Source organism: Callithrix jacchus, chromosome X (genome assembly GCF_049354715.1).
Source record: "Callithrix jacchus isolate 240 chromosome X, calJac240_pri, whole genome shotgun sequence".
Classification (NCBI taxonomy): Eukaryota; Metazoa; Chordata; class Mammalia; order Primates; family Cebidae; genus Callithrix; species Callithrix jacchus.
In genome coordinates this window covers 135,915,861-135,940,991 of record NC_133524.1, presented here as the reverse complement: position 1 = coordinate 135,940,991, position 25,131 = coordinate 135,915,861, and the positions used below count along the sequence as shown (strand labels likewise).

At 43.2% G+C, this 25,131-nt stretch overlaps 1 protein-coding gene across 3 annotated transcripts in view; it reads left to right on the top strand.

The window, feature by feature from the left end:
- FGF13 (fibroblast growth factor 13) overlaps nucleotides 1–25,131 on the top strand; it is a 597,768-nt gene that overhangs the window by 5,791 nt on the left and 566,846 nt on the right. For 2 of the 3 annotated variants that reach the window (XM_035288734.3, XM_035288731.3), the window contains exons 1-2: nucleotides 8,411–8,513; nucleotides 9,154–9,366. In XM_035288734.3, the coding sequence (XP_035144625.1) occupies nucleotides 9,318–9,366 (49 nt within the window). In that variant the 5' untranslated portion in view covers nucleotides 8,411–8,513; nucleotides 9,154–9,317. Of the gene's footprint in view, nucleotides 1–8,410; nucleotides 8,514–9,153; nucleotides 9,367–25,131 lie in introns of those variants that run through there. The other variant, XM_035288732.3, reaches the window with a different exon arrangement.

Sequence of the window (25,131 nt, the reverse complement as noted above, 5' to 3'; positions counted from 1 at the left end):
GTTCATGCTGGAGGATCAGACAAATATCTCTAATGACTTTAACTTGAAACAATGGAGAAGGTAAGGAAACCAAAGCTCACAGGAATTCTGAGAAGTCACCAGGTCTAGTTGCATAAGGCTCCTAGGAAAAGGGAGCTCATAGAGAGATCTGTGATGCCACATACCTGACTGTCAGCCTCCTGAGAACAATGACTTCTGCTTCATTCCCACATTCCAAATCTTGAGTGAGTTTCTCTCAGTGGCAAACTCTAACCTGGAACCATACATGGAAGGAGTTTCTGCAAACCTACTTCCCAGTCTTAACCAGAAGTGGTTGCTGAGTTGATATCAGACAATCCAGAAGAAATAACGAAGACTGGCAGTGGAGGATTATAACTGTGGCTAAGGAAGCCTCTGGAGAGGACTCCTCTGTCCTTAGTCAAAATGCCATAGCTTTCTTGATTAGTGTGCTTTGATATGGTTCTCGGAAATGTCCTCTTCACTACCAAAAAAGACAGAGCCTCATTCACTATCCATGGATTCTTTCAGAATCCTCTGGCCCATGCCAACCACAGCCTTCTTGACAATGTCAGCATCTGATATGCAGAAAGTATTGGATTCTGCAACAGAAAGACCTGGGTTCCAATACTGCTAGTGCTATTCCATAGATATGGGAAACTGAGCTGGTAAATTACCCTTTCCCAGTTCTTTTCATTACTTGTAAATCAAGGGTGACACTACGTAATACTGAGAAAATGTACAAGGATGAAATGACAGTTTATGTAAAGCACCATATATTAATTACATCCCTTATTTTGGGTCATTAGTCTTGCTGCGTTGACAATGCTTCTGGTACATGCCTAAATCAAAGCAAAATGATGCTGTTGCTTCTTTTATACTAAGTGGGGACCCTCCAAGCAGAGTCTCTTTTGCTGTCCTAGCAACAGTAAGGCAAACCTCCTATTGTTGATCTAAGTTGCCTCCCCAAAGCAGACAATAGTGAATCCTTACCTTGCAGGCTGGGCGATGAAGGGAGGGAAAAGGCCATATAGAATAGAGTGGAATAAATATAGAAAAAAATGTAGTAAAAAGTGTAATAAGAAACAATCATGCAAGGTTCTCATACTGGGAGAGGAGATGAGAACATGGAAAGGGAAATAGCACCAGAGGCTGCACTGGGAGAAGTAGAATGGGGAAGAATAAAGAATCCCACAAGTGGGATACTAAGAAGACTACATGAGTAGGGAGGTCCCTTAGAGAAGACCACAATTAGACACAGTATAGCAGGTATGGTTATGACAACAGTGCAGTAGGTAAAGTCACTTACACCATGTGCCAGACACATCCATTCTGCACCATGTAAAATCATATCAAGTAGGTTACAGTTTGAAGTGAAGGGAAGTATAGGTCTGTGTCTCATCATTAGAAACCCAGCTTATTATTTCTTGATCATCTGTAAGTCACTTCTCTTTCCCTAAAATGTAACAGTTGTATACAGTACCAGCTACGTATAAGGCCTCTTCACATGTCCTAACCCCTGGCGCTTCCAAAGAAGGCTCCAAGAAACTACTCAAGAAAACAAAGGATCAGAAGCAAAAAGCACTGGCAACACAGTGAAGATCACTTAAACTATCAAAAGAAGAGGAAGAGTACCAGAATCTTTGTTTACCAAAATCGCGGGCAATAAGACAGGGATGGAGGGAAACAGGGAGAGAAGGTGTCACAGATGGGAATCTCCGAAAGCAGATGGAGTTTGTGGTGGAAGACATTTTCATTAGGGATCAACAACTGTGAAAGGAAGTGGGAAGAGGCTGGATTGAGCAGAGGGAGAAGTTGAACTGTGAAGCAGGACCAATGAAGCCTTAGCCGACCTGGCAGGGAGCTTTGGAGTGAGTATTGTTTGTCAGAGTGCCTGTGTTGATCTAAAATGGCCAGGCTTTGCTCACTCATGGAATGTGGGCTGATCTAGGAAGGGAATGACCTCAGGTGAAGCCGTTCCACAGCAGAGACAAACTGTGAGGGAGCTGTCAGCTGGAAGGTGCCCAGTGATTACACTCCCCACAGCTGAGCAGCAAGTATTTCTTGGGAGGAGAATCAGGAAAGCACTCCTCTATGTTTATCACACTGTGGGGGTGGAGGGTGGCTGGGCGTGGGGAGGGGCAGGGGTCAGGCATTGACGGAAGACAAAGGAAAGGCCAGTAAACCCTAAGATCTCTGCTCTTTCTCTAATGTTTGACTTTATTTTCAGAGAAGTTTTAGAGGTCCTTTTTATTTCATAATATTAACAAAATATTCAGTATCATATTGTGGAAAGAGCAGAGACTTTGGAAGCAAAAGTGCCTACTTGCATCTCAATCCTGCCTGGGTGCACCTCTTAATAGCTGTATAATCTTGGGTAAGTTGCTCCACCTCTCTGAGCTTGTTTCCTCTTCTGGAAAATGGAGATAATAATAGTCATTAACTCAGAGGGTTGCTTTCAGTATAATGTGCCATATTCTGGATAAATATGTAGTACATACAAGAAAGCTAGTAAATTAAACAGATAACATTATAATAATGAGGATATTTATTGTGCCTCTTATGTGCCAGGCACTATGTTATACCACAGGCTGGGCATGGGACAAGTTAATCTTAGAGGAATTTCACACAGTCCTTTTCTTCTAAGAACTTACAATCTTGTTGAGAGAATTCAAGATATAGGCAAATTCGAGAAGCTAACAATTGATTATTATATCCAAGAATTTTTTTTGGGAAATAAAGTTTTCTTTCCTGAACTCCTTTATTTTACTATTGTCAGTATAACTGCTAGAATGAAGGCAAGAACAAGACTTGCAAATCTTCTGGAAACTGACCCAGACCAAAGTCTTTTGTGTGTTACTTCCTGAGAGAGACAATGGCAAGGTCCTCAGTTTGGGATGTGGTGAATATCAGGAGCTTGCTATGAGGAAAAGGGCAACTTTGATTACCCGCTGCTCTTTGACACAGGTGATTCTAAATGCTGCTGAATGATAGAGATTCTGGGTGAGGATTCAGTGCTGCCCAGTGACATTGGTTGGGAATGAGACTGAATTGTTGAAAAAGCTTTGCTCATTGTCCACTTAAAAGTGACAAAACATTTAAAGATGTTCATTCCTGACAGGCATCCCAACGTCACAGTATAATGGTCCAAATGTTTAATTTTACAGGAGGCAGAAAATCACATATCTGCTTGGTGTAGATTGGAAAGGTCTTAGTGTTAAGGTGTTTTTGGATACATCTTTGGCATCTCTCTGTCTTGTAACTTTCTGTCATTCCAAAAACCCATTCTGGTTTATAGCAGACAAACATAGGGAACAGAGAAGACTTGATCTGAAAATGTTTCTGGACTTCTCATTTCAGTTATTATTGCTGTGTAACAAAGCACCCCTAAACTGAGTGGCCTAAAACAGCCACCAATTTGCTCACAAGTCTGTGGTTTAGGAATGTGGACAGGGTCCAGCAGAAATGGCTCTTTTGTGTCCCGTGAAATCTGGAGGCTCACAGCCTGAATGGCTAGCAGCTGACTCAGAGGGCTTAACTGGTGCGATATGTCTGGAGCTTTGGTTCTTGATCTCAACTGGGTTGCTCAGTTCCCTTTCACATGGCCTCTTCATATGGCCAGATCGGGCTTTCTCACAACTTGAGTCTCAGGGTGTCTGACTTTTTACATGGTGTCTGGCTTCCACTTGAGGGAAGTACAGCTGCCAAGTTTCTTAAAGGTGAGGACTGAAACTGGCAAAGGATCACTTCGGCCACATTACGAGTCACAAGGACAGCCTGGATTCAAGGGTGAGGGAAATAGACATTAGCTCTGCAAGCTGGAGCGGCATATACATGTATTCAGGATTAGGAGAACTTGCTGGTCATGACTCCAGTAACTATTGCTGCATAGCATATTACACTAAAATGTTGTAGCAAAAAAACGAATTAGAAATTTAAAACATTTAATTTTGCTCACAATTTTATGGGTTAGGAATGTGAGGAGGACTCCCCTGAGTAGTTCTCCACTGAGGAATCTCTCATAAAGTTGCAGTCACACATCAGCTGGGGCTGCAGTGGTCTTGCAGTATGATTGGACTTGACATCCAAGATAGATCTCTCCCTTCACTGGCCAGCAATGCTGGCTGTTGTCTGGGAGCTCAACTAGCATGGTTTACTGGTGAGCCTAGATGTGAACTCTCTAGTATGGCAGTCTCAGGGCAGGCAGACTTCATACATGCTCTTCCCAGAGCAAACATTCCAAAGAGGGCCAGGCAGAAGCTACATGGTCTTTTCTCACCTAGCCTAAAATAGAATAACACTTCTACCATACTCTATGGGCTGAAGCAGTTATAAACCCAGTCAGGATCAAGAAGGGAGGTCATAGTGGCCATCTTTCAATGGCCATGTTTTAAAACTGCCACAGTGGCCATCTTTGGAGATTATGTTTCCAGCACTTATAAAAATCTACCAACTAATCGGAGATTTTAATAGAAAGGAACCTTAACTCATGATACAGATAAACACTGAAGGGTTTGAATAAAAAATGAATGCCTTTTAGAGCTCTGGCATTTGCATATGAACATTCAAATTGTTGAGACTTTAGTGTAAAAATTAATGTTGCTTCCAACTCCCAGATCTTGGCCCATTGGGCTTTTCTTTATCTCAAGCACCCTGGCTGGTAGCTTTTGCCAGGCTGCCTCCTTTTGAACCAGTTTTCTGCTGTGAAATGTTTTCACAAATGGAAAACATCTTTTATCCAGTGAAAGCAGTCTTGTCACTGAATCATCTAATTTGGTGGTGCCTGATGACAATGTCTCTACACCCAGGTATTCCAAAACTGCCAGAAAAAAGCCCTAAGTATGTGTGTCCTCTACCTTCCTGCTCACTCCAACTTAACCATCCAGCACAGACAAGGGAACTATGCGGCCTCTTGCCCAGAAACATTGCTCAGAACTGCTGTAGAATGAGCAAACCTGGTGTCTTGAGGCATTTGTAGACTAGCAGGAAACTGACACTGAGATAATAGGGCCAAGACAGTGAGACTCTTAGGACCTTTTCCACTTCACCACAAAGTAGTAATTTATTCCAGAAAACAGCCCAGCCCTCTTTAGAGGCATGGCCACCCAACATTTTGTTTTAGAATATTGCTTTAATTCCAAGACCGAGTCAATCTACTACACAGAATAACTCTGCACCCACTCCCCCAGGCCACCATGCACTACCAGGTCCATGGAATTTCTCTCATAAAAGCAGCAGAGACAGGATGGGACACATTTTACCAAAGTGACAAGGCACAGAGAGGTGAAGTGACCAGATAAGTGCAAATTGCTACACTGAAAACTGAGGGTACTTATACTGCCGTGGGATAAAGGAGATGGATCTGAGTGGGAAAGTGAAGTACTACTGGAAGCTAAGCCAGGTTTTCCTTGAGATGCTTCGAGACTGAATCTTTTTGGTGAAGGGAAAAGACCTTCTGACCATCCTCACACAGATGGCAGATCTTCCAGCAGACCATCCTGCATTACCAAGTAGCTTGGGGGCTGGACACTGGAGCATGCCTTTTCTGAGTTGATTCCAACAACATTTTTTTTCATATTAAATATTTCATAGGGCTTTGAAGAGAGAAAGCCCCCCATTCCTTTCACAGAACAGGCTGGGACCTCTTTACCAGAATCTTGAGAATCTTAGTTTAGATAGACTGTTTGCCCCTGCACTTGAGTATTCGTAATCCTTGGTCTCTGGCATTTATGCCCTTATGATGTCATTGATTTGTCCCTAAATGGACACAAACTACCATACTGTTCTTGCGTGAATTATTTCCTTTATCTTCTGATTATTTCTTTTGCAAGGTGGTTTACAGTGAAAAAACAAAAACAAAAACACTGCATTTTACCTGTTTGTGTTCGTGGACAGAGAGACTGCACTAATTTTCCGCAGCAGACATCTGAACTCACCTTGATTGTATTAACTAACTTAGGTTTAGTCATATATTAATGATTAGTGTCCTTTCAGGAACAGAATGATGTCTATCTTCCAGCTGGAAGTTACCCTTCCTAGAAGTGTCATTGTTGATAGGGCTTAGTGAGGGGTCTTATCTGTGCAGAGAACTTTCCTGGAAATCTTAATGTGGCAGGAAAGCTGAGACACCCAGCGTCCCCATCAATACCATGCTTAATATCCTCCAAGACAGAAACCGACCCTTTTCCAAAAATAAGGTATTGTTGCTTAATGGGGGGGGGGTGAGGACAAAGTAAATGATGTGTACACAACAGAGGAGTGTGTGTGTACGTTTTTGATTGAATGTGCCGAGCTAGGGAAGTCTGAAAAGACTTAGACGTTTAGAATTGGCAGACAGGACCATGGAAAATGTGCTTCCCACCTCTTTTTAAGAGGCTGATAGGAGTGTTGAGAAACCCCGTGGTATGACAGAGGAATACTGGTTTTAGAGATAGACCCACCTGGTATCCTAGCCTGCCACCCATATTTGTCATCCATGCGCCACCATGTACCAGCAAGTTACTTTACCTCTCTGAGATTCATTTTCCTCATTTGTGAAATGAAAATAACAACAGAACCAACATGTCCTTAGGGTTGTTGTGAAGATGGAATAAGACGATGTAAAGCATTTAGCATGCTGCTTGACACAACAAGTTAGGTGCTAAATGGATGATTACTGTTATTGGGTGTAAATTATTTTTTAAATTTCAACTTTTGTTTTAAATACCGGAGGTACATGGGCAGATTCATTATATGGGTATACTGCATAATGCTGAGGTTTGGGGTAGGATTTCCCTTCTCCTCGACCTTTTCTCTAAACTCATCTAAACCTTCACTCCTTTTGAATTCGATCATTTGAAGAGAAATGTTTTCCTTCCCAGACAACTGATATTAATTAATGGTCTAACTTTGGGTTGGATAATCACATTGTGTCATCAAGCTCCAGATTATTAGATATTATTTACAAGAAAAATGGGCCTGGAGTTCCTCTCAGACTGAGGATGGAGGCTGCAAATTGAGTTTAGAGGGTTGCCGACCTTTAGACCCGGACTGAGAGCAGGGGCAGCCCACACTCCTGGTTTTGAAAGCCACAGCAGGCTCTTGTAATTGAGTTACCGCCTGGGATTCAGTAAGACTAATCCATCTATATGATTTCTTCGCCTGGTTTAATGCCATTAACAAAACCGAATTAAGAAGCGGGTGGTCTGAGTAGGATGAGGGAAAACGAATTTTCTGCGTGGGAGTCGCGACCACGCCTTCATGGGCAGGCTGAGGCCTAAGGTCCGATTAACGAATGATTCTGAGGACCAAGTACTGCTAGTCACCACCCCAGTCCCTCAACAGAGCCCAAGGCTACCAGGGATTTGGATGCACAAAAAAGGCCATCACAGAAGTTTTCCAGGACGCTCCAGGAGCTATTTCCCGGCTAATATCTCACCCTCCTTCCCTAGTCAGGTTTTCTTTTTCTTTCTTTTTTCTTTTCTTCTTTCCCTCCCTCCCCTCCCTCCTTTCTTCCTTCCTTCCTCCCTCCCTCCCTCCCTCCCTCCCTCCCTCTCTCCCTCTCTCTCTCTCTCTCTCTCTCTCTCTCTCTCTCTCTTCTTTTTCTCTTTACTTACCCATCTGCCCGCTGTAGAACAATTTCTGAGCAGTTTTCCTTCTAGTTCTAATCTTCAGGGACCTTCCCTGGGTTTTTCACGAGCATTTTCAAGCAACGTTTTAATACTACTTATTCCTCTTCAGCACTCGTCCCCAGTCCCACCTCACCCTTTTGCCTGGGATTGGCCATCCTGGGCGGTGGGCACTCTTTGCTTCCAGTTTACCAACCCGAGCGACCAGCCCTAGGAGGAGGGGCCTGCGTGTGGGGATGGGGGTGGGGGTGGGACCTGGCAGCCACCTAGGACAGTTTCACCCTCTGACCTAGTGACACCCAGATCCCAGAGAGCCCTTCTCTCCTCCCTAAAAGCCTGGCTGTCTCAACTTGAGCAGCTAGCCAGAAGCGAAAAGTCGTCGACTCCCAGCTGAGATTCCACTGCTCGTTGCGAGCAGTTCCTAACAGGGGAGTTCCCAAAGTGTAGGTGGCGAGCAGCGCGGGCCTGGGAAAGCAGGCGCTAGGAGCAGAGGAGTAACAGGGGCCAGGGTGGGGGGAGCACCTGACTTCCATCTCCTCGGCCAACCGTGTGAGACCGCTACAGCGGCACCCATGGGCCCTGCCTGCCCGGGAGGGGCCAGGGGACGCCCAGCAGACACGCTCGCCAGCACTACGCGGGGCTCGCCGGGGGTTTTGCCAACCGGCGGCTGACGTCGGCGCGCCCCTGCCGAGCTCTCCTTTTACTACAGCGGGCAGGCGGCTTTGTGAGGCCCCGCCTTCGCCAACCCCCACCCTCCGCGTGCCCACACCTTGCCGTTTATATAGAATGCGCCGCGGTGTTGATTCGTGGCTCTCTGGGACCGGAGAGTTCTTTGGAAGGAGAGCGCGAGCGAGGGAGCGAGCGAGCTCCGAGGGGGTGTGGGTGTAGGGAGAGAGAGAAAGCAAGCAGGTAAGGGCCATCGTCTCCCAATCCTCCGCGGGCGACCAACTCCGGCCCCCTTTTTGGCAAAATAATAGGAACCTGAAAATGGATTAAATAGAAAGAAAAGAGGCGACCCTCTCCTCCCGATTCCCCGAGGGCGAGAAGCTGCGCCGCTCTGCGGTGTAACAGGCTCACACGTTGCTCATCACATGTTCAAACATTTCCCTTTCGGAGAGGCTTGTTATTTTTAAGTGAATATTTTTATCTTTGTTTTGATTTTTTTAAAAACCCTTCCTCGGGGTTTTATTTTCATCGAGTTGGCGGCCCGCAGCGGATTGGGAGAGGCGGGGGAAAGCAGCCCGCCAGTGTGCCGGCACCCCACCCAGGCAACTCCCGGAGAGCGGCCCGCGCGGAACCCAGGGAGGCCGGCAGCGAAGCCGGGGAGTCCCGGCCGCGCCTCTCTGCCGCCCCGGGGGTTGTAAGCGTGGCTCTCCGCAGGCGGGCAGGAGCTGAGGGCGCGGGGCGTGGAGGAAGCGCCGCGCCGCTTTGTCTCTTCACTTCTTGAGCGCGGCAAGCGGCTCCTCCCGCGGCCGGCCACTCAGGCTCGCGGCTGCGGCGACCGCAGCTCCTCCTTCACCCTTCTCCTTTCCTCCCGACTCTCTCTTAGGCAGCGGCGGCGGCGGCAGCTGTGGGGGAAAGCGAATTCCGCCCCGAACCACACCGAGGGGAGCTCTTGGTCGAGACTTGCCGCCCTAAGCACTCTCCCAAGTCCGGCCCGCTCCGCGAGGACTTCTGTCTTCTGAGCGAACCTTGTCAAGCAAGCTGGGATCTATGAGTGGAAAGGTGACCAAGCCCAAAGAGGAGAAAGATGCTTCTAAGGGTAAGCCCGCCCGCCGAGTCCGCCTGCTTGCCTTTCCTTCGTTTCCCTCGCCCCCACGCGTGCGCGCCGCCCTCCGGCGGCTCCCTGCCTCGCTCCTGGAGCCTAACCTACCCATGACCTCTGCGACCCCGGGAGGAAAAGGGGGGCAGAGGCTGTCAGGGGGTGGATCTACGTTTGCACCACTTTCCCTCCTTCCTCGCGGAATTGTTGCCCCTCGAGTGCCTCCAGCCTCCTCCACTCCCCCTCTGGACACACGGTGGTGGCGCTGCGGGCAGACGAAGCTGCTGCAGCCGAGAGCGCCGGGAACCGCGCTGTCTGCTGACGGCCGGCCGCCTGTCTGTATGAATGCATGTGTGTGCGTGTGCGCGCGTGTGCATATGTGTGCTGCGCGCGTGCAACATGGTGACATACTCAGGAATCTGCCCTGCTCTCAGAACCCAAGCTTGAACCCACCTTCAGCCCCCTCTCCCCGCCCCCTGTGCAAACAAAGAGCCTGGTCGAGACGCAGAACCCCTCCCCCCACTCCTCCCCCAGTACACCCCCTAATCCCAAACTCCCTATCCACCCCACCCCCCGGGGAAGGCAGGAGCTTGCACCCTTCGACATGCCGCGTGCAAAAGTGAGCAGTCCTGGTGCCCCGGCGCTGCCCGCGCTGTGCTTTGGCAGCGCAGCCTCGCCAAGCCCCAGGAGAACAAAGGCTGTTGTCCCCTTGCCACTAGTGCCCAGCATGAGTGGGCCTCCGTGGGAGGGGGCAGTCCCCCTTCCTCTGCTTGCTGGGGTTCAGCCACCTCACCCGGGGCACCCGACCACTAGTCCCCCTGGAGTGCTCGCCTCTGCTCGGGGCCTCCCATGGGCGGGCTGGGGAGGCGAAGCAAAGGGGTCCTCAGGCTGGGCAGAACTAAGGCAAAGGAAGGGGACACCCCCCACCCCTTGCCGGTTCTACCCGTTGCATTTTTGAGGACTATGATGAGCTCCCGAATGTAAACTGGAGACAGCGGCCTTGGAGACCTCGGTGCGGAGAGGCTCAGAGAGGGAATGTGGAAGAGCAGTGGGGAACGGCAGGTGCCTTAGGTGCGAGTGTCCGGAATGGTCACAGAGCAGATGCTGGAGTGGGCTGGACTAGCCCTAAGGGCCCCAAGCACACTGGACCGCAGCAACCCAGGCCGAGTCCCCGCTGCAGAAGTGAGGTTGCAGCGCGGGGAGTTCCGGCTTTTGTTCCTGGGGGGCCCCAGTTCCTCCCTGAGCCCTCGGGCCCCCTTCACTCCCACTCCTTTTTCTGTTCCTTTTTCTCCTCTCCTCCTTCTCGCCTCTCCCCATCTCTCAGAGCTTTCTTTCCCGGGAGATTCTAGGGCAGCGCCAGCCCTCCCCCGCGGAAAGTTGTCAAAGTCTTCAGCTCAGGGCCTTTATCCTTGTTTTAAAGGGAGCCATTTCTTCCCCAACTAGGCGAAGGGCTGAGGAAAGGTTACGGAAGTTTGTGGAGGGGTTAGATCTGTTGTCTTAGGGGTCGTTGCTGCCCCCGGTCTGGCTCAAGGCTAGCATTCAATCCCAAATGAAAGAATAACTTCGGAAAGTAGAACTACTGCTGTAGGTTTCCAGAGCTTGTGGAGTCTCAAACAGGAATTTATATGATAAAGGAAAATGACTTCAGGGTCATTAAACCGTTTTGTTTTCAACTGAGGGCCCAGAGAAGTAAATTTAATTAAAGACTGGAGCACCAGATTGATCTAGGCACGTCGTTACCCTGTTGAATCTGAAACTATTTCACGTTTGCTTCTGAAACTTTGGTTCCTGATTTCCATCAGGTGGTTACTTCAGGTTTATTTCAGGCTACCTTTGAAAGACCGTGAAACCAAATCCATTCACAGAAAATGAGTTGCTGTTTTAGGAATATAATTTGCAGTGGTCCTGAATGGATTAATGCATCTGGAAACAGGATAGGTTTCTGTAATTCAATAATGAAAATTTGTACTAGGCATGTGTCATAACATTTTCTTATGTTGACTCGCCACATTTGAAACTACATACCTCTGTAGAAATTGTGTAATTAGCACTTGAAATTATGATTGTAATTAGAATAAATTAATTTTACAAGGCAACTTTTAAGAACGGGGTTTACTTCCGCGAGGAGATGGGAAGCTTTTGGCTGCTAAGAGCAAGATTGCCATTTCAGCCTTTCTGTTGGTTGTTGAATTTAGAGCAATTTCAAAATAGGAAATATGTAGTAGCCATTAGTATTTTCTTCTTTCAAGTATGTGAGAAGTCTTACATGACTAAATTTTAAAGACTTCTTTTTATATTAGAGATGAAAGATACAAGGTCTATTAATCTTTTAGTCAAAAGAGTTTATATGTGTTGACCATATTTCTGAAGAGTTTTCCTTACTTACAAATTTCCTATATATAGGTCATCTTTAATTTTTTAAGCTAAAAAACAAATCGGTATATTCTTTGTAACATAGCAAGATGTAGGATCAAGCATTTCATAGATACTTTGAATATACACACATTGAATTTTGAATAGTGGTGTGACAAATGATTGGATGAAGTCAAATAATTTAGTAACAGTTTGAATGAATTTTATGATCTGTTGTCAGAGCCTACTGCTCATTTAAATTCAGATTCCCACCCCCATCAGTTAGGGCTCAGACCTACAGTGTATCATAACTACATAGATTATTATAGAGTACAGTGTTTCTAGAGCTTTTAAAGCACAGGTAGTAGGTTTCAAGTAAATTATTTGGTGCTGCTGAATGAAATATGGCTTTGAGAGTATACAAATTGCTGACTGTCTTTTTAAATGACATTTCCTTCAACTCACTGAGGTTAAGACCAGTGATGGACACTGGTCTTTGTCATAACCTTTTCAAAAATGTAGCCAGACAAGATAGGCTGTTCTCTTTAGAAAGAAGGCAGGGACCTTAATTCTGTTTGAAACTATTAAAAAGGCCTCTTGTGCAGCCAGTTCCTGTTTGTGTATTTATTTATGCTTTGTATAAACTTTAAAATTGGCAGATGGGTATATAGTTTGAGTCACGCAGCTCTTGGATTGGCGGATCTGTTTCCATTCCAGGGAAGAAAAAAAGCATAATATTTGTTTGTTCAAGCAGATATTCTCTTAGCTTTGACTCATTCTCTACTTTGTCACATAAGACCTTTTCAGCAGTCTTCTGTTGGACAAGCACTCAGTTAAGTCTGTTTCTGGTTTGTTGCAACAGTTTTCCTGTGGTGTCGGAAATTTTCTAGGCTGCTATAGATGAAACCAAACTTTTTTCGGATTAAGTAAATATGCTAGCTAATTATTGCTTTCAAAACTGTCTTTAGGTTTGTAGCTACATGTTTGGAGTTGGGTGTGTTTTTTTTCAACAACCCTTTCCTTTGTGCTTAGCCTAAGAGCCACCATATCCAGGCAAGTTTCAAGGCCCTGTGGGCTGTGGGTTTTCTTATTGAGACAGCACTGTTGTCAGGCTGGGCTCAGGCTGCCTGCTGGACAATGGAGGATAATTCCATGCATAGTCCAAAAAGCCAGCCACTTGTATAGCTGCTGTTATAATGGATAGTGGTGGCCCCATACATTTACACCACAGTTCATTTTTGTTCACTCTCTGGCTTTTTTCCAACAGTCTTTCTACCCTACTCTACTTACAAAGAATAGGGAATTGTGATCATGTAGCCAACATATCTAGGCTTGCGTCCTGAATGCCTTCCAAAAGGTCATCTTGATCATTGTGGTTTACTATAGTAGGTTTCATCAAGTGTCTTTCTCAGACTTGGGCCAGGCAAAAGCAGAGGTTTACAGGTATTTTATCGAAAAGAAATTATGAGATTGGTGACCTTTATTAAAAAGTAGCAATGATCATCTGTCTATTACTCATGTAGGGGCTTTTTTTTTCTACACTGTCATCATGGTCCCATGGTTTTGCATACAGTATCATAAGCCACATGCTCTCTTCTGTGCTGAAGGAGGTGACCATAGCCTTGCTAAGGAGGTGTGACTAGGGAGATCTCTAATCAGAAATGTTGGTCTGTTCTTGGGGAGAGGTGCACATTGTACCTAAATCCTCTTCATTATTATTTGTAGCAGCGTATAGCTTCTTTATTGACAAAGGTTAAAGCTAGAAAGTGGAACAAGTTGGGACATGGGCTAGGGGTACTGTATCTTTTCTCTAGCTTAGTACTCCTTCTTCTAAGGAGTTTAAATAATTAAAAAGGTTCATGGGCCGGGTGCGGTGGCTCAAGCCTGTAATCCCAGCACTTTGGGAGGCCGAGGCCGGTGGATCACGAGGTCAAGAGATCGAGACCATCCTGGTCAACATGGCAAAACCCCGTCTCTACTAAAAATACAAAAAATTAGCTGGGCATGGTGGCACGTGCCTGTAATCCCAGCTACTCAGAAGGCTGAGGAAGGAGAATTGCCTGAACCCAGGAGGCGGAGGTTGCGGTGAGCCGAGATTGTGCCATTGCACTCCAACCTGGGTAACAAGAGCAAAACTCCGTCTCAAAATAAAAAAAAAAAAAGGTTTATATGTGTCCTAGGTCTCAATATGTGGATGAAGTTGGAGTGGGAATGGATGTTGAGTTGGGGTTTGGGTAAGAAGCAGAGGGTGAGCTGTGGGGTGAAGGAAGGAGTTGAGGTCTATGCCCACAGTAGGGAGAAATTACGGGTAGCCTTGGGGACAGGGTCAGGACTGGGGAGAGAATTGGAATCAGGGAGAGAATTGGAATTGGAATTGGATAAGCCAGAGGGCTGATTTGTAAGGTGGTGAGTAAGGAGATGAAACTGTTAGTGCTCCAGGTGTCTTTGCAGCTGTGCTGTTTAATGTCCAAATCAACTTCTCGTTCTGGGAATTACAATAAACACAGAACAACCAGAATGTGTTGCAGTTCTTCAAATATATCCAATCAAAAGGCTTTCTAGTGTCTGCTTCAGTATGACTAATATTTTTGGAGTTGAGAAATTTGAAAAGAATGGAAAATAATTGTCAAGATTAAGCAATTGAAGGAGGGAGAAAAAAAACATGTGCATTAAAGTAGAGTGGATGAATGGAGATCCTACATGTCTATTACCTTGCTCAGCTTAACATTATCTTTGAAATGTGAAGTTTAGGCATATAATATATGCAATTAATACAGAACACAAATGTCAGCATAACTCATTTTCTGCAGTCACTGATTTGTTTCCCTAGCAAGAAGACACATCATCACCATGATTTATCAGCACAGGCTGAAGAGTGGATTTCAGGCTCATTGTCCTGTGTAACATGGGTCATCTTAGTCTTCATCAACTAGTAATGTAGGTTATCTATTTGTAATATATCAGCTCTACAAACTTAGTTGAATCTTATTTCTGACATTTTTAACATGGCATTTTATCACTTTTTTGAATGTCATATATCACTTTTTTTGAATGTCATATATCGATGACACATTTCCTAAGAGTGTGGATTTCCAGGTAAATGCACTAATTTCCTAAAGAAAGTGAAATAATATATAGTAGTAATTATGACCACCACTCCAAGCCTCAGATCCAATTTCTCCTTGAATTAAATGGCCATTTTTTTCCTTCAAAGCAGTGTTTTCAAGAATATTAACTCTGAAAATGAGGGTCTTTTATTAGAAAAGAAATAAATTGTTGATTCTTAGGGCATGATGGTAATATGAAGGACTATGTTATTATGGGATCTGAGTTGAAATAAATATTAAGTCTAAATTATAATGACTGTTTATTGTGATTACTGTAAAGCAGTTCTCATGGCTATTCTTGCCTCTGCCCTTTGAAATTACTTTTAGCATTGATTTTCAAATGGAAATAGTATTATTAGTGTCACTGGATAATGATTTTCCCCACAGGCAAAGGCTTTTGCTGGTGTAAGGTTATGGTTGACATTCTAGGGAGTACAGTGGGGCTGGCCAGAGCTAGGTTGCTTGTTTGGCCTGCCTGCTGAGACATCAAATTTGGTCTGGACAATCACTCTTTGGCCTAAAGGAATCCCTAGTTGTACATGTCTGTCCTTTTTTTGTGGTTCCTGTAAGTAGGGCTGGGAAGAAAGCAAAGAATATTCTGGTGAAAGGCAGGCCTAGTCAAAGGCCAAATTAGAAAAGGGTTTTTTAAAAATAGTAAAACTCAATTTCCTTTTGTGCAACTGAAATTTACCTATAGTATCATGCACAAATCTTAAGTGTGCATCTCAATGATTTTTCATAACATTTACACCCATGAAATCAACACCAAAGTGAAGATACATAATATTCTTATCACCCCAGAAAGTGTGCTCATGCCCCTTTCTAGTCATTCCCTCCATCTAAAGACAACTCCTATTTTTTTTTTTTGAGACAGAATCTCACTATGTCTCCCAAACTGGGGTGCAGTGGCATGATCTCTGCTCGCTGCAACCTCTGCCTCCTGGGTTCAAGTGATTCTCCTGTCCCAGCTTTCGAGGTAGCTGGAATTACAGTTGTGTGATAACACTGCCCGGCTAATTTTTTTGTATTTTTAGTAGAGACAAGGATTACCTGTGTTGGCCACGCTGGTCTTGAACTCCTGACTTCAAATGATCCACCCACCTCAGCCTCCCTACAGATGTGAGCCACTGGGCCTGGCCTCCTATTTTTATTTCTATCATCATCTATCAGTTTTGCCTATATGTACTCTGGTTTCTGACACATCTAGCCAACTCCCCTTCCAGCACTCTTTGTTCACTGTTGATGACTCTTCTTGTCTTGTTCTCTGGTTTCTTGGAAGACTCCCACCTTGGCCCACATTCAATAGAATCTTGGACATGATTAGTCTTCTAGGAGTCATTATTGAATGAGCTGGGAAAGATATGGGATTTCTTTAAGCAGAGGTATGTTTTATTCATCCTTTAATAATAAATAACAGTAATGGACATTGCTATCTTTAAAATAGTAGCTTCTAAATTATTGAGCAGTTACTATTTACTAGGCAAACATTAATTTTCCATATATCTAATTTAATCCTCATGACAGTCAAATGAAGTACAGTAACTCTTAGTACATACAGACTTTAAAGATGAGAAAATTGAAGTTCATGGAGATAATGTAGCTTGTATGAAGTGACACAGCTAGTGGTTTGCAAATTACTAGCACCATGCTTGGCCTTGTAGTAATCAATAAATGATGAATGCATATGCCATGCACCTATGAAAACTCATTGGTCCTATGCCCTGCTTACTCCCTGTTTTATTATCACATCAGAAGACATTGTGATAGAGAAAGACTTTGTCAGAGCTTCCTGGTGGCTTCATCGGATAAATACCTAGGAGTATTTACATTTTATTTAAGGATTGCCTGGGGCAGAGCTTTCATTCAAAAAATTCAATTGTTGCCGGGCGTGGTGGCTCACGCCTGTAATCCCAGCACTTTGGGAGGCCGAGGCGGGTGGATCACGAGGTCAAGAGATCGAGACCATCCTGGTCAACATGGTGAAAACCTGTCTCTATTAAAATACAAAAAATTAGCTGGGCATGGTGGCGCGTGCCTGTAATCTCACCTACTCAGGAGGCTGAGGCAGGAGAATTGCTTGAACCCAGGAGGCGGAGGTTGCAGTGAGCCACGATCGCGCCATTGCACTCCAGCCTGGGTAACAAGAGTGAAACGCCGTCTCAAAAAAAAAAAAATTCAATTGTTAATGGTTGACTTTCTAACACCTAGATACATTGGAGAAATAATTTTGATGGGGCTCCTAAAAGTAATAGTATTTTCTGATCACTGACTATAGGCTGTGGAGTTAACATGAAATATCTCATGAAATCTTCATAGCAATGTATGGAGAATGAATATCCATACTATTCTTCCCATGTAACAGATGAAGAAACTGAGAGACTGAGGCCATCCTTAGGCCACTCAGCTAACAAGATGGTGGAGTGAAGATTTGAGCCAGATTTGATTGACTCCAAATGTACCTCCTAACCACTAACCACTATATCGTACTCCCTTCCTAGGCAACACTGTTGAGTCTTTCTAGTGCAGGTTTGCACAAAGACAAAATTACTTTATTCACCAAATTGGACATAATTAGGAGGAATGTGCCTATACCAAATGCATGGTTGCTCCACAGCTGTGGTATTTGTTCAGTTGAACAAACCTCTGAACATTTCTTAAGTGACTTTTCTGTATCAGGCGCTGCACTGGGCTGCCCTTTCCTTCTTCTCTGGCCTGGGACATTCTGACTTTTCACTTTCCAATGTGCTTCTTACCTCACCTGGTGATTCTCTTGAACCATTGCTACAGAACATTGACCAGGTGACTGTGGCTTTCATTGGTCAGGTGACTTTGGCTTTCATATCAGTTTAAAAACAATGGTACTGTCTTCTACAAGTGCATCTGGGAGCTTGTTTCACCTATATCTTCAAGATTATACATCCTCTTAATTCACTGTTGAGTAAAAACTCCACTTATTTTATTTTTCATTACATGGTATAGGCTTTCAGTCTGTCTCTCATCAGAATCATATGTCTCATTTCCCTTCTCTCTGTCTCTCAATCCTACCCCATTCTTCCTCCCTCTCTCCTTTTTTCCCTCCCTTCTTTTCTTGTTAACAGATGTCAGTGGTTTTTATTAACCAAATGGGGCTCCTCAGGGTGTGCTGAGTTCATTGAAAGATTTTCAATTCTGGATGTTTTCCTTTGATAGCTATATTAATCTTGGTGAAAGAAATCCACCCCCCACAACAAAGTGTAGCTTCATGGAAGAGATTTTTCACTACTTATATAACTCATTTTAAATGGAAAAATAAAAAAGTGCAAGCTTTATTTTGTACACTATTTATGTTGCCTTCAGTTAGATAATATTTCCAAAAATATATCTTGTTAACAGAGACACAACGCCTCAAACGAGCATATTAATTATAGTTCTTGAAGTTGAGAAGCATCATGTAGTGTTTTCCTGCATTGTAGAATGTTTGCTTAACGGCAGTAATTAACAGTGACAAGTCCATTGCATGTTTATAGGTAAATTTAAAAACAAACATGAAACCCAGTTTTGAAAACTTGCTCCAAATAATATAGGTATCATTTGTTACTGTTCTGGAGTTGAGATAAACAGCTAGGGTTCTTAAAATACTTATCTAGCTCTTAAAAGTAGAAATAAACAACCTAAAGAAAGCAGGCTGAGTGCACTCTTGAATATACTCATAGATATTTTCAGAATCTTCTTTCAATGGTGACTTTGAAAGTATTGAGAATTGACCTGCTTATTTTGCCTTTGATTCTCTGTGTGTATGCTTGCCTCTCCCCTTGGGGGGTTTATTGAACATTAAGGCTTCCAAGAGCTCTTGAATTTGTGAGTGATTTTCGGAGCTCTGGGAACAATGTGAGCCATTCTCTTGGAAACAGGACAAGGTGCTCCTAGATGCTCTCATTCCGGGGAGCATTTGTTTTCCGGCTAGCTGGGAACCCGATGATCGCGCTAAAAGGTCTGGTCAACCAGCTTCCCTCAGTTCCAGTGTATCTGGCAGGCGGGTTTATTACAAACCTTACTGTGCTCATTAGCCTCGTGATGTGGCAGCTGCCTAAAAAAGAAACACGGAAAAGTTGTGTCACCGAAGGTGAAACTTGGCAAAGAGCTGCCCGGCACCGTCTCCGGGCATGACAAAGCGCCTTCCTGGTGGCGGCAGCGGCGGTGGGCAATGGGGGTTTCTGCTTGCTTGCCCTCAATACCCACAGCGCAGTCAAGTGGCAGCGAGGGGTCACAAAGGGAATCGTGGCCCGGGCCAGGGCTCCGTGGCTGACGATGCGAGTGACTGCAGTCCTGGGGAAGAGACTGCGCTCTACGGTGTAGCCCGCAGCCTCGCAGTCTAAGACCGCGGGCACGTTGCAGCCTGTGGGGAAGCAGCGTTAAGATGGTGGCGGTCAGAGCAGCGCTGGTGGTGGCTGGGCGGGGCTCAGGGAGGCGCGCCGTCCTCCCCCCCCACACCTACCGAGGCTGTCTTGCTTTCTGTACACCTGACCCACCCGCTGGGCACCTCAAAGGCAGACATAGAAGGCCAAGAGCCTTGAAGTCAGGATTGGACCAACACAAGAGCTTTGCTTTCTCTGTTTTCTTGTTAATGCTATTTTGAATTTAGCTGCTCAAAAACCGAGGGTGCATCTTGAGCAGGCAGTTTTGAATTTATTTGTGTGTTTTATATTGCTTATGTTTTATTGCATTGATATTTTTTAGATTGCAAAATAATGCAGGTTTACTGGAGACAATTTGGAACATTATGAAAGCATAGATAAGAAAATATCACCCAAGGTTCCACTACCAAGTTAACTTTGAGGCTTTTCTTCTGGTTCTTTTTCTCTGGATATTATAATACATAGACATGGCTAATTATCTTTAAGTGTGTTTGTGGAATCAGGCAGAATATACGATAACTTCCTTTTTGCCCTCAACATGTTAGAATGTTATTTTATGTCATTAAATAATCTGCACCATCATTTTTAGTGTGTATACTAGATGTGGACTCAGGGGTAACCAAGGAGAGATGGTGATTTCTGCCTGGGGTGTGAATGATTTTCCTACACCTCCTTGAGATCCTTCTCACTAGACTCCATAAGCATGGTTAGTATTTTATAAAAGTACATATACGAATATGTGCACATGTGGGGCTATGTATATATATGTATATATCTGTAAATGCCAAATTAAATACACATAGACAACTATGCACATATGTAAATACATGCACAACAATATGCTTAGAATAAATCTTGAACGAATATACACCAAAAGGAATCTTTGGATGGTTGACTTACAGAAATTTATAGTGTCTAGTCATATTTTCTATTTTATCTATAGTGGAAATATATAATTCTATTAATGATATAATAAAAATAATATTAATTATTACTTATTGATTGTCTTCAAACTAAGTTTTCTGCTGTCACCATTACTTGACTTAGAGTGAACTACTTATTATTTTTATATTCTATGATGCTTCAAGTCCAAGCTAAATCACCATCCTCCATGAAGCCTTTCTTCCGCCCTCCCATCAGGCACTGCTTACTTCCTGTACAGGGCTTCTATGTCACCCCTCTGGCAATCTCCATGGGCTACTTTGGGTATATCTCATAGTTAACTTCTCATCTGCTTATGTCTTATCTCTCTGAATAGACTGGAATGTCTTCAAGGATCCTTTTCACTAAACAAGTGCTCACTAAATGTGTTACTTAATGACAATGCTTGTCATCCACCCTAGGTTTCTGTAAATGTTCCTTTACTTTTGAAACTCTTTACTAAAAGTCCTTATACCTATAGTAATAATCCTGCTGGATTTAATTTTCCTAATTTAATTTAGGATACAATTGCTACTTCACAATTGGCCATCTACATAGAATTTGGTCAATGATGATACTGACAATATTACTGAAATAGTAGTGATTTTCATATTGATTTTTCAAGTTAGAGGACTCCTGCTAGAGGGTTTCTTGGTGATAGAAACAAATCTACAGATTCATACACGCATTGGACAGTCATAACGCAACTTAAGTGATTTCAGTTATTTGAATTTTTGTGTAAATTACTTCATCCATTAATTTACTCAATAAATATGTATTGAACCTTCTATATGCCATCTTCTGCCTTAGACACTGAGAATACAGCAGTGAGAAGAACAGATAACTCTCCCCGCCTTCATGGATAATATAAGCATATTTTGCAAGCTTACTTCAGGGAAACAGACTTTCAGTGCATGAAGTGCTCTGTTCCATGTTGGTGGTATGTCAAGCAATGAGTGATCTGATGCCCATCACAGCCATCAGTCTCTGGCCAGGCCAAATTACTAATGAGTCAAGCTGGACAGAGTCATACATGGGTTGCTTATCTGTGGTTCAAGAACCACTGAAGCTGTGGTTCCTGGACCAACTTGGCCATCAGCATCACCTCTTACCACATATACATCCCACCAGGAGAATTTGATTCGGTATATCTGGTCATGAGCCTTAGAAAGCCACATTTTTAAATTAAGCTCCTCAAGTGGTTCTAATGCACAGCTGTTTTAGGAACCTATTGCCTCTAGCTAATGTTTCTGAAGCTTGCCTAAAGAATCACCAGTAGGGTTTGTTTGTTTTTTCTAAACAAAACAAAACAAAAAACACCCCTCTGACCTACTCAATTAGAACTTTAGGAAAAGAGCTTGTAATCTGACTTGTAAGCCGGTGTCCTGGTGATCCTTATCATCAGACTAGTTGGGGAAATGTTGCCCTAGAGACAATCCTAGGATCCCTAGAAATTATGTATAAATGTCCATTTTTTTTCTGGTGAGCAGGTTCCATAGCTTTGAACAGATTCTCAAAGGCATTGACGACTCCAAAAATGTTACATGAGGTGGAGCCCTGAAGTCTAGGACGTACATTGTTGTCAACTGTATGTTTTGAGTTCTCAGTGTCCTCATGGGTTGAAATAAGTAACCTTAAAGACCTTCCTGACCCTACTCATCTTCCACATATAAGTGTTCTGCTTGGAAGCCTCCTCTCTCCCTTTTTGCTACTTTTTTCTATCTTATTGCCGGTCTTGCCTCAATTGTTTCTCTTGATGGCCTCTCTTTAGGAGAAAGTAGGGAAGAAGGAGAATTTCAAAGCCTGGGCTCTTGCAGAGAGGGTGGGACTGGGAGGCAGCTTTGGGCTTGCCATTCAGAAATGGCAATCCTAGCAGAGTTGTTAGAATAGCAGAGGTCGGTGTCCAAATACTTTGGCTCTTATGATAGCTTGAACCTCAGTGGATCTTAAACTGGTGAGATAAGGGGGTGGGAGTGGGGCCTCCAAGGTATTTCTCTGCCAGTCTAGAGCAGGATTATGCAGGGTGGACAAGGTAATTGCCCTTTTCCTTGGACATAATTTTTCTCCCTGTATCTGGTGGCAGGTGGTGATGGGAGGTGGGAGCAGGAGTGTGAGTGTTGGGCTTGGCCTAAGTGCATCTCAATCCCTTCTCATCCTTGAGGCACCAAACAGTGTCTCTGTAATTGGTTCATGACCAATCAAGTGCATTGACCTATTACTGCTAGTTACTTTGAGTTATAAATGGTTTTTATTTCCTCTGTGGAATTGGGGGTTCAGGCTGTATAGGATGACCTGATTTGTATCACAAGAGCCTTTGGGACTTTGACAGATTTCACCGTTTAAAACACACCCAGCTTCCTCCCTCCACCCCACTGGACATAAAAGCAACCTTTGAATTTATGGCACAAAGAGCATGTCTTTAAAGGGCAGCATGCAGAAAAAGGGAGGAAAAGGAAGTAAGACAGTTCATCTTCTTTTCTGAGGCCATTGTCTCTGGACAAGTGACAAAACTGAATACCTTGAAAAATCTTGTATTGATTTTTAGTGCAGAGGCATCTCCCCAGGATCTGAAAATCCTGGTTGAAGATAATAAACTTGTTTCCCTGCCTTTGAGCTAGAGTTGAGTTGCTTAGTTTACACGGCTGGAAGAAGTGAGAGTAGTTGCTCTGCTAAGAGTGAGATTTGGTCCAGAATGCATCTCTGTTGACCATATTGTATATAGGGGAGGCAAAATTTATAAAAGCTATATATACAAGTCTAACTCAAATGCTGAATGTGGAGGTAGTTATGATGCTGAAAGAGTTATTGTTTTATGAAAAGTTTTTCTTTTAATAGCATCATCTTTAGTGTACTTGCATGTTTCTTTGGGCATGAAGGACTACTCGATTAAAAAGAAAGAAAGAAAATTCAAGCCTAGAGGCCTCTTGTTGAAGCATTTGTTTCTTGCTAGTCTAGTTAGAAACTGTTGTTCAGAGTGGCTGTTTTGCTTCTTGGATTATTATATTTTTTATTTTAATTATTTTAAATACAATTCCATGGTATCCCGTTCTATGGTATTAAGTATATTCACATTGTTCTGCAGACTTAATCACCATGCTCCACGGGTTTTTAATCAAAGGCTATAATGTCTGGAAGGGACCTTAATCATCATTTGGTCCAACCTGCCCACTAAAGAGTAGAAGAATTAGGCTCACAGAGAGGCAGTGACTTGCCCAAGGTCATAGAACAAGTTAGTGGCAGGGGCCTAGCCCAGTATATTTCCACATTGACACAGTAACAGATTCAGGCACGTGGCCTCTGTTATTCTACTGATAGCAGAATCAAGGACTGGCATAAATGTTTAGGGTCTTTTTCTGTGCTTTTATTTTTCTTTATCAAGCAAGCAGCCAACTATTATGGTTTAGAGCCAGAAGGTCCTTCAGACACTATCTAGTTCAGTTTCCTTATTTAAAATATTGGCCGTATTTGTGATTTCTAAATCCAAGTTGAATTACAAAAAGATGCTAACATTCTTATTTCTAAAGTATAGGACAATTCTTTTCAAGGCCTCCTTTCACTTACTCCATGACATTCTTTGGTTGAAACCAGGTCCTTTGTGGGTGGCTGTTATTAATAAGCTTTCCTTGGGATGTTTACAGTAACTGCTGTGACCTAAATAAGTTTGCTTGTATTGTTTTCCCCACAAAGGCAAGAACAGCTTTTAAAACTACAGTTACCCCTCTCATCACAATGAACTTATTCATGACTAAAAGAACTGAAGCATTGCATTTTCTCACATTTGGGGCCTTTGTGCAACCCAATCATGTTTTCTTGGAGTAGAGCTTCAGGACAATATACCAGGTAGCATTATAGCATGATCCCTCTTTAAAATTTTATTTTTACGTATAATTGTGATAACATGCACATAGCATACAATTTATCATCTCAACTATTTTTATGTGTACCAATCAGTAGTGTTAAGTATTTAACTGAAGTATATAATCTGGAAACTGGTTGTGCAGCCAGTCTTCAGAATGTTTTTGTCTCTCAAAAGTGAAACTATGTACACATTAAAGAATTCCCCACTTCCCTCTTACCCCAGTCCCTGGAAACCATCATTCTACTTTGTTTCTATGGATCTGACTACTTTAGATACCTTAAATCAGTGGAACTATAGTTATTTGTCATTTTGTAACTGGCTTATTTCATTTAGCATTGCTACAAAGAGATACCTGAAATTGGATAATTTATAAGGAAAAGATGAGCCTTGAGGTTCATCCATGTTGTAGTGTATGTGGAAATGTATTCCTTTTTCAGGCTGAATAATATTACATTGTAGGTATAGAACACATTTGGCTTATCCATTATTGGAGGCCACTTGGGTTGCTATCATTTTCTGACTCTTTTGAATAATGCTGTTATGAACTTGGGTGTAGATCTTTTTTTAATTGATGGGAGAAATTGTTTTAAAATACTCAATTTGTTTCCTCAGTCTTTAAGATTATTAAAATAACATGATAAATAAAATAAAGGAAGAATGCAAGTTGTTAGGGTACTGGAGTTTTCAGGCACCAATCCAAATGACCTGCAAGTTTGAGAACCATTAGTAGAGTGAATAAGACTTTTCTAGGTCGTCTTGGGTCTATTATGTTTACTTTTCTTATTGTGATTGTGTGTATGTGTGTGGAAATAATGAACTTCCTCTGTGATAGCCTCTATGATCCTTCATCCTTGCATTTTTGCCCTTTACAATGTATTTCCATTCCCCACTGTACTGTAAACTTGTTGAGTGTAGGAACCAAGTTATTAATTTCTAAATAATACTTAGGACAAAGCCTGGCTCATAAAGCAAATGCAATAAATGGTTGAATAGACATTTGACTCATTCTGTCATTTGGAAAAATTTAACTTCACAATTAGTCTTGGAATAATTCAACATTTTTATTTGTTTTTATCTGCTCCTTTTACATTTGAAACACCTCATGTTTAGGAGCACAAATTAGTTTTAAATA